This window comes from Diadema antillarum, unplaced genomic scaffold, assembly GCF_040938485.1.
Source record: "Diadema antillarum isolate AM-2024a unplaced genomic scaffold, OU_Dant_1.0 scf00000159, whole genome shotgun sequence".
NCBI classification, from domain to species: domain Eukaryota; kingdom Metazoa; phylum Echinodermata; class Echinoidea; order Diadematoida; family Diadematidae; genus Diadema; species Diadema antillarum.
In genome coordinates, this window is record NW_027271048.1 from 577,649 (window position 1) to 587,927 (window position 10,279).

At 40.7% G+C, this 10,279-nt stretch overlaps 1 protein-coding gene across 1 annotated transcript; it reads right to left on the reverse strand.

Moving 5' to 3' along the window:
- Positions 1 to 1,630: 1,630 nt before the first annotated feature.
- LOC139722168 (uncharacterized) lies at positions 1,631 to 6,728 on the reverse strand. Its single transcript, XM_071633481.1, has 4 exons — positions 5,245 to 6,728; positions 4,337 to 4,453; positions 3,723 to 3,806; positions 1,631 to 1,743 (listed from the first exon to the last, which is right to left on the reverse strand). The coding sequence occupies exons 1-4, from the start codon at positions 6,668 to 6,670 to the stop codon at positions 1,670 to 1,672; spliced, it is 1,701 nt and encodes a 566-aa protein (XP_071489582.1). The 5' UTR covers positions 6,671 to 6,728; the 3' UTR covers positions 1,631 to 1,669.
- Between the last annotated feature and the right edge of the window lie 3,551 nt (positions 6,729 to 10,279).

Consider the following 10,279-nt stretch of genomic DNA (forward strand, 5'->3'; position numbering starts at 1 on the left):
GGTGGTCATCTACGGATGGTCATTGATGGATGGTCATCCATGGCCACTGGTCACTTGTCTTGATCATTCACTAGGAAGGCATCTCAAACCCATTTTAGTTACACATTTCCAATGGGTGATTCAGCGGTTCCTACTTCAAAGTAAACCCTTTAGTCAGAATATATGTACCACTCACACTAACTTCTCCCTTTGCATGGGATTTCCCTTTCTTACCACATTGTAATACTTCTGGGGTGAAATGGTCCCATATAGTTACTGAATGATAGGCAAAACAACAAGAGCAAGAACAAAACACAAACACACACTCACAGATAGTTGTCAGGTTACAAGAAAAAACAAGAATATTAAAAGGAGTTTTCTTGTGTGTGTGTTTTTTTAAACAGCAGAGAAATTACATAGAATTGCAGGAAGAAATCATGAGCAACACTAGGTTTATGGGTGAGGAGGTAGGCTGTAGGTACTATACATTGAACCCAAATGAATGATTCTTATAAAACATTACTCCTAATGCACAAACAAATACGAGAATTGTGAGGTAATTATCTAATCTAATTGGCATATGTGGTTGCAAATGACATCACTGTTGTGAGAAAACAACTGAAGCTTTAAAACTCCAAACTTTACCAGGTACTGTACCTAGTTCAAGTCTGAATCTGAAGGAACTTCTACATATTTGCTTATCTGATCTTAATGTAATCTTTCATGGCACCCTGAACAGGCATTTTCCTGAAGTCGCATTTCGCGGGCACATAATGTATGTTATAGAATGGGTCGATAAAATTCTGCGATCTCATTGGTGTAGAGCCATGTACTGATTTTCACTGGCCACATGTTGCCGTACTGATGATAGCCACTGTAAACATGTTATTGCACACTTGTAGCAAGAGTTCGCACACTAAGCAAGCATTCGCACACTCAATAGGAGACAGCTATTGGCTAGCTAACCATGAATCCAGTAAATTTACCATGCAGCCAGTAATTACTAGATGCATGGGTTTTCGTCTATGGCAAGCCACTATGAAATTAAGTCTAAACCTACAAGGCAAAGTAGGTTAAACATTCCATAGTTATTACCTTATGCACATTATTTCTTCTGACACACTCAGACCCGTGCATCATTTGTATACTATAACTGCATTGTAGAGACATTCAATTGATATCCTTTTATGATGTTAAACCCTCTTCAGTCAGTACAACACATTCTGCGCTACAAAGAGCTTGCTAAAGTAGCACTAAAGTTGACTGCTGTGGAAGGAAAAAGGGGAGGATTTCTCTCTTTTTCTCTCATCGGATCTCATCGGAGCGCTGAAACTTTTGCTTTTTCGGGAGCAGGTGAGCCACCAATTGTCAGTGGAAGGAGAGCATTACGTTGTAATGGTGACATCACTCAGACACAATGACCACGAGTGACAATGACGTTACCCCGTTGAGGACGAGTCCCGAGTATACTCGGGCAAGTGTCTATGGGAAATGCATGCTGTGGCAAAATCAGCCCTTCCTCAACGGGTTAAACCTTTGATTAGTTACAGCTTGTGCCAGAAATTCATACAAAAGTTGACTCCTGCACTTGTGTGTGCAGGTAAGACAGTATATAAATACAACGTACCCACCTATAGAACTGGAAACTCCTCTCCCATGTTCCGCCCTCCTCTGATCGTCATGGCAACCATCACCTCTGGAGTTTGAGGGCCCGTAGCTGGATCTCCAGCTCCTTGCGCTGACGCTGCTCCTCCTTGAGGGCATCTGGGTTTAACATTGAATATAAACAGAGGGATGCAAGAAATACCCAGATTACTCTCATGGAGAATTTAATATAAATCATTTTTCAAGGTCTACTAAGATCTTGGTCTGCTCAAGAGAGTCTTTGCAACATCTTAGCCTCCTCATTCCTCAAAGAAAAATTTAATTGTTACCAGGATTTTTTAACTCAATCTACATTATGTTGTGAACCGAATGTTTTTGCCCCAAATTTATCAAAAATAGAGAAAGGCTAAACAAATTATCTTTTGGTTGAAAAACGGAATGGGAATATGGGAATGACAGCATGAAGAACGAGAGGGGGGCTGTCCCCCCCCCCCCCCAAAGTGAATAAGACTTTGTAACATCCTCAACACATACATATCTCGGGATAAATGCCACAAAACGTGACATTTTCACTGAGAAGTCATAACCTTTGTGAGAGTCACATTCTCCCAGGTAACATGATGCAGCACCTTCAAACTTAAAGGCAGCAGTTCATAAAGAAGACATGAAAGAAGCATCAGTTATGGAGGCTCCATGTACTTATGAGCGCTCCACGTACTTATGAGCGAGCTACCAAAAAACATTATGTTGTCGATAGAATTAGGCAAATATAAGCTTTAACCAACAAGTTTCCTTACAACAAAACCTACTTTCATCTCACGAGACTGGTGACCATTTCTCTGCCATAGGAGGTCTGTCTGAACCAAAGAGGTAATAATTATGAGTAGGTACTAGAGTGCTTACTCACAATAAGCCTTGTACAATTGTTCTGTGAGTATGTGGAGCGAGGCGCTAGGCCTACCCATTTAAGCTGACAATCCTTGCTACCTTGTGATAACAGATATTTTACACAGGCTGCCCTCTATAGATGGTCAGTATTATAACCTCTTTGGTCTGAACTCTGTTCAGTGCATGCACAGCTGCTCCTGACAAAATCAACCCTCCCACATGAGACCAGCACCCCATTTTATCAAAAGATATAATCGATTATAGATTTCCTTACTACACAGGCTGCCACAGACTTATCATAGAAATCAACTAAAATGTAATCAATTATAACTCTTCATAAAACAGGGCCCAGGTTGACGGTGCAGTCATCACATCAATGACAACAAATCTGGAAAAGGCATGCTAATGACAGAAATAATGGAAAACATGACAGTTTTCAGCATGCTACGTGTAGGAGCACCAACGCCTTAACCTCCACCATGATGGAAAAGAGAACAAATTATGACTCCTTGGGGGCACTTCATCAACTGTTTTGTCAATGATTTTCACTGAGAAATTTACTCTCGGCCAAACAGATGCACGGATTTCACTAGCTTAAGCCGTTCCATACTGAATTCTGAAATGCCCATAGACTTAACATGCAGTCCACTAGGTTCCCGTATTGAACGGGTTAAATCAGTTGTCAGCGACTGACAAGTTTCATGAAATGCTGCCCTCATGGAACTCGCATGCTCAACTCAATTGATGACCCACTCATTTGATGCCTGCAATGTTAACGTCCTTTACCTATAACCACACACACACATCACTATACCAAGTCCTTTGAATGGTGAGATGTCGTCTCAGTAGATTACTTGGTGTATGGAAATTCTGAATATATCTTCCCTCAAACTAAAAAATAACTCCCTCCTTATTAAGCACATAATTGTGTTGCAGGAATGAGGGTAACACTGGTAGGTTGAACTTTAACCTGGAAAAAATATTCAATGACCTTTATATATGATAGCACTTTAACAGATATGTCCATAGGTGTGCAACAACGAATTTAAATTATGGGTGTGACTTTCAGCTGTCACCCGTTCCGCCAGTTGCACAACGATGATACTGTCATGATGCTGGCAATACCAACAATGGTTTGCAATTTCTATACTGTTATAAAGATAACATACCACACAATAGCCACTATAATTCTAATCTGAAAGTTTAGATGCAATGGCAGATGGGCACCATGCACCAAGTTGAAAGGTCACCTTGCATCTCCTGCAGTTGAGTCTCATACTTCCGCCTCTTGGAGCGCTCCTCGTGGTAAAGCTGGAGGAATTCATTGTCCCGCCCTGAAAAATGAATGATAGAAGGGAAAAAAGCATTGGAATCTCAGCATTTGCTTTTGTTCTGTAAGTCGATAATGAAAGCATGCATGGTTAAGAGCAAACAGGACTTATCACAAAAGAGAGTACATACCCAGTTGGTCACTAACAACCATGACCAGCATGTCCGTGTGGTGACCTCCTCTGCAAATTTCCATTCCTATTTCTACGAGTAGTGAAATCTCCACAAACGTCGCGCAAACCATCTGTTGTGTTTCAACACTTAATTACCCTTATTTTACAAATCTTAAAGATATTCCGGCAATGACAATTAAAGTCAAATCATTAACATTCGATAATATCCTTATTTCAGAACTAATTATGATTAAACTACTCTTGCTTCGTTCATCAGATTTTACTCTTTCAATCAAAGCAAAACTTGAACCCAGCATGGCATTGCAATTGTAAGTATTTTCTGCTTGACCGATATGCCAGGGTAGCATTCCTTGAAACCAGATATTGCAATTTACGTTGCTAACCTCGAAGATCAAACTCACCGGGACTTGGGGGAGTCTGCATCCCGTTTCCAACGGAACCCTCTTCCTTCATGGCCTGGACTCGGTGACTGGCCAGGGCAAGAAGCTCTTGGGCAGTTTGCAGGATGAAGAGAGGATCTAGGGGACACCATTTAGTAATTTCATCATCATAAATTACTGCTTCATAGAAACTGTTACTTCTGACGCACTTTGTGACTCATTGTTATTGCTAAAAGACAATATATGCAAACCTGCATTCTACTCCAAACAGTAGTAGTGAGAGTAGCAGTAGTACTGATGATAATGAAATGATTATCATCATTATCATCATCATCATCATCAAATCTCACATGCCTACTGTACATTTATCATTGATAAAGCAACAAAAAATCATGAAAGATTATGTCCCTCTGAAGAGAAATTTCATGCCTGACTTTGTCATCAATCCATGCTCAATCATACAGCAACTAAAAATATTCTAGCTATCTGATTGGTTGATTGTTTATCATGCGATAGTTAAAAGTAGCAATGCACGCTGTCGCTGTTGAGCCATGCAATATTGTTCAAGCAAAAATGGACAGCGCACGGCTGACGTCACTAATTTTATATGGACTTGTGTGTTAAAATCATGATCAACTCATAGTTTTTGCACCCTTGCACGCCTCTGATGTCGCAATAAACATACCTTTGAAAGTTGCACATTCAGGGGGGTGTTTCATCAACTTTTGTCAGCGCTGACAAGTTGTCAGCGCTGACAATTTCAGCAAAATCCTTGGTTTTGATTGGATGAGATGCTCTGGTCACTGACTATTACTATGGTGATTGTCAGCGCTGACAAACGTTGATGAAACACCCCCAGATAACTCACCAAAAAACAGATGTGATATGCATGTTAAGTGTTAATTTAACAATTGCTGATTAGAGCTCACCTTCTTTCTGGTACTTTTTCAGATCATATCCAGTCTTGGGAGCTGTAATACTGGGAGGAAAAGGGAACTGAGAAGTATTATCAGGCTGAGGTGGGTTCTCAGACTTCACTACAGGTGGTGGATTGTCAAGTCCTCTTGAACTGTTGTGTCTATCGGAGAAGTGCCTATGCTGAGACAGCGAAGAGTTCCCAGAATTATGGCCAGCTCTAGATGGATCTCCACCAGCAAGCGTTCTTGCATCTCTGGAGATGCCATCCGTACTGTAACCATTATCGTTCTCAGGGTGAGATGCAATGTCTGACGCTTCCGATGCTGAAGGGCGGAGTTGATCTGACTGGGCCAAGGCCGCAGGTTGATGAGACTGGGCTGCCGTGGGTCCAGAGTCGAAGAGAGAGCGAGATGCAAGGGGTTTGCTCCCCACAGGAGGAGTTGGGGCAGGCTTGAGATCCAAGTTGACCGAGCGATTCCGCCGATGCCGCGACTTTTGCGTGGAGGCGAGGTAGTGGGAGGTCTCTCTCAGGAGTCTCTCTGAAGCGTCCACAGTGTCCTGGATATTTCTATTGAGTTCAACAATGGATGAAGCCTCTGTACTGGGAGGTCTCTGGGGACTACTCTGTAGTGGAGGGTAAGAGGTTTGAGGTGTGTGTGCTCTTGGGGGACTTCTGAGCACGGAGTACATGCTGGTTCGGGGACTGTAATGCGTGACTGGGTGCTGTGACTGTGAAGGTTGCCCAGCCACACGTGTGTTCAGTGTCCCCTCGCTATGGTTCCTGCTTGGAGGCACCCTGAGGGTTGCAGTACCAGGATCAAAGGATGATGTGCGGGGACGCTTGACGCTTTCTCCCCGCAACTTGGACAGGAACTCTTCCCACAACCTCATCTGCTGCACCCCGGGATTCTCGATTCCGAGCTCCAACATGGTGGATTGGCACTCTCTGCGGCGCCCGATGTTGTCGTGGAGATGCCTCAGGAAGGAATCATGGGAGAAAAATATCCCGCAGTCCCGACACATGATGCACTTCGACTGGGCGTGAATGTGGTATTTAGGTAAGAGGATGCCTACTTGCGTGCCGATCTGATTGGTGTGTTTCACAGGCAGCTGGAGGCCTCGGGCCTTAATGTTGAAGTGCTCGAGGGGAGTTGGTGTTGGCTGGAGCTTGGAAGGAGGGGGCATGTGAATTTCCTCCACGCTGCCATCTTCCAGTGTCCCGTTTAGGGACGGCTGACCTGACAGGAGGGAGTCCACAGAGCCTACTGGGTCAGTCAAACTCAAAGAATCCTGATAGCCTCTTCTTGGGGGAACCGAGGGGTACGGCTTGGACGGCAAGATGCTGTGAACAGACCTCATCCCGCTGAGCTTGTTTGGATAGCTCCCATCTCCCACATGTGCACTCATGGGGACTCTGTATTCTGAGTAGTCATCCATTCTGGATAGGAGACACTTACATCACCTCCATAAATACATGCCTCTTTATTATCCAGCCATAAATGTTGGAACCTGTGAAGAAGAACAAAAAACAAGAGAAATGACAACAAACTACCATAACCTTTAATTGAAGTGTGTACGGTAATGCCATTACTGCACTGCATATAGAATTGACTCAAATAATGAGGTATTTGTAATGGTAACAAAGGTAAGAGTTGCAAAAAGTTAACGGTGATGAAAAAAATACTGAAGTAAGAATTTTATCAAAATCATGCATGAACCAAGAAAATTTGTGTATTTTATTTGCTAAAGTTTTTTTTTTTTGCATTTTAGTAAACGAATAAAGTTGCATAGTTTCACCACTCATAAAAAATGACAATATTTGGTCATGATCACATATAATTGAGGTGACCACGCCATTGCTTTTCATGAGTTTCTCACTGTCCACATACATGAAGAAATCAGTTTTAAGATGTTTAATCTTCTTCTTTTTTGTGTGTAATGACAAGTGAACCATTAACATTCCGAAACTTAAAGTTCCTACATTACATTTATTTCTAATATCAAAGTCAACTTATGTAATGAAATTTCTCTTTAATTTCAAATTGGAAAAGAAAGGTTTCTTTTAATTCATACAGTACAATGTATATGAATTGGGGCAGGAGACTCTGCATAGATGAATTAAAGATTTTAGATTCAATGGTAGACTAGTGACGAGACTTTCTGACTATAGGGTCTAATTATTGTTATCAATATAATGTTAGAAGCAGACTACTCCTGGTGTTCCACGTTCCTTAAAGGACAAGTTCACCTTCATAAACATAAGGATTGAGAGAATGCAACAATATTAGTAGAACACACCAGTGAAAGTTTGAGGAAAATTGGACAATCGATGCAAAAGTTATGAATTTTTAAAATTTTTGTGTTGGAACCGCTGGATGAGGAGACTACTACAGCTTGTGAGTCATATGCGTACAACAGTATAAAGAAAATGTAAAGAAAATTCAACATATTTTCACTTTTTTCGCATAATAAAAGAGCACTTGACTTGACTCTTTCTAAAGGCAGGGGGAATAATATTACCCATAACATTTGTCAGTAACGAGTCGAGGGAATGTGTACTTTTTGCAAAAGATGAAATTTTGTGAAATTCTCTTTATATTTTCCTTATATTGTTGTACGCATGTGACATCTAAGTTATTCACACACTGCAGTAGTCTTCTCATCCAGCGGTTACTGAACAAAAACTTCAAAAATTCATAACTTTTGAACGGATTGTCCAATTTTCCTCAAACTTTCAATGATGTGTTCTACTAATATTGCTACATTCTCTCAATCCTTATGTTTATGAAGGTGAACTTGTCCTTTAAGTCTAAATCCTACACTTAAAGTCTACATGTACATGATCATGATGTATGCAATAGTACGTGGATCTGACCAGGGAGGTGCTAACTTTGTTAATGAGGATGTATTTGCTGATCTGACTACTACACTGTAGAAACTGAAAGAATCAGAATCTAGAAAAATCTACAGAACAAAACCAAAGTCCCCTTGCTTAAATACAGCAATGCCTGCTGGGCTGTGTGGTGTCATCACTATTGTTAGAAATGCAAGGTAGACTAAACATCGCATGTTAATACAGTAGGATCTTCATTATCCGGCCGTGTTGGGACCGGCAGGTGTCCGGATAATCAATTTGACCAGATAACAGAGATATGCTAAAATACAGCACTTTCTAACATATCATGCTATGGCCGATGGGTATACACATGTTATTTCCCATTCACTAATATTCTTATGATTATCTGCATGACATTGTCATGTTTCATACTTCCTAAATTGATAAGGAAATGAAGCGCAATATCATTAAAATATCTCTTCATGCATTGTTTGGTTGATTGATATTGATCGACAATGAGATCGATTTTGTGACTCATCGAATATTGCGAGGTATTTGTACTGTACTGCACTGCTGTGCACTCAGTGCCAGTGACAGGCGCAGCACCAGTCTTTGATGCCATCTCACAATGATCAGTGATGTTTTGGGGTTGCGGATGCGCTTATTGGTAGATTTACATTACGCAGGACCTCGATTATCCAGTTTTTCTGTCTTCCGGCCGTCGACTGGCTGACATTTTGTTAATGTTTTCATGTAGTGCCAAATCTCACTCAAAATAAACACACGTTAACCGTTATTATCGTGCGACTAAATTACACGCTAAGGAACATATTTGAATATCCAATCATCGCAGCAGAACAGGGGAAATATCAGTCACTCGACATCTGCATAACAGAGAAACCGGTTAACTGGATAATCGATGCGATCTCCTACTTACAACTAATACAAGTTATTACAACTGCACCGGCAACTCCAAAACGTTTTCGAGTCGCCGGTAGGGTTATTTGGTACATTTTTTTTACATTACGTAGGACATCGATTATCCGGTTAACTGCTTTCTCTGTTAAGTGTTATGCGTACATCGACTGACTGACATTTTCCCTGTTCTGTTGCAATGATTGGATAAAAAAATAGAAAACGTTTTACTGATCACAGCTAAATTTGTATTGCACAGCACCCTATCGATCTGCTGACCTGGCTTTAGAACATCTGATCTATTTTGAAGCGTAGAGAGGTAAACATTACCTGACTCATGAGTTTGATTATAGAGCACTACCAGTACCAGCAGATTGTAAATATACTGTTACCAGGTTGTTGGTATTCAGACAAAAGCTATTTTAATCGCAGAAACACCTGACAGCTTTCACATCACTCAACAAACATGACTTTGCACGCTTGGGACTGAGATACTGGGAGCCACCCATAGCTATCTCTTCTGAGCATCGGCTTTGCACTTGGAAACGAAGAGATAAGGCTGATTTAATCTCTCAGGATGTTAATTTAATTGTACTCATAACTTACCATCCTCTATTGACGTGAGAGTATTTGCTCGTTTGGACGCTTTAGAGGTTTCTGTGGTGAAAGTGGGCGCGCCATTATTTTGAACAGTTTCTGAAATTCGCTGAACCCTGTGCAGTGTGAGAAACACGTTTACTACAGATGTGCTAAATAAGTTTGTGAAATACACCGCACTGTCACAGTAGTTACATCACATGTCGTGTCCACTCTTCCGCATCTTTCTACTCCTTTCCTTTCTTCTCACCTCCATCTAGCATGATACTTTAGGAATGAATTTGAATGCAGGAAAGCTGGAAAGCTGGAAAGCTGAGTGGACAAATTGTAGGGAAACATAATGTGTTTTAATCTTAATCGACTTATGTTTCCTTTTTTATTGATTTTTGATTGATTTCATTTTATTTCTGAATTTCTTTTTCATAAAGAAATGAAATACAAAGTCAAGTGAACGAACTAATTGAGCAGAGTATAATTTGAATCTGACAGTTAAAACAAATAAATAATTAATTTAGATATCCAACATTTTTTTTCTAACACAATGCAATGTGAAAACGAACATGCATTATTTTATGCATATATTTTGAAAGCAATAGGCGAATTCACTTTTTGCCCCGACACTTGAAAATTATATTTTCAATTTCATTCATTTGTTTGCTCATCATTCACCATGTGCCTACCTTATTCCACTCCTCAGT

What these genes read in the sequence shown, in the direction of transcription:
- LOC139722168 (XM_071633481.1), bottom strand. Translation starts at nt 6,670, where the DNA reads ATGGATGACTACTCAGAATACAGAGTCCCCATGAGTGCACATGTGGGA. An exon ending in GAAAAAGTACCAGAAAGAAG is followed by an intron (nt 4,454 to 5,244) that starts GTGAGCTCTAAT and finishes GGTGTCCCCTAG; the next exon opens with ATCCTCTCTTCATCCTGCAA. An exon ending in TCAACTGCAGGAGATGCAAG is followed by an intron (nt 1,744 to 3,722) that starts GTGACCTTTCAA and finishes TGTTAAACCCAG; the next exon opens with ATGCCCTCAAGGAGGAGCAG.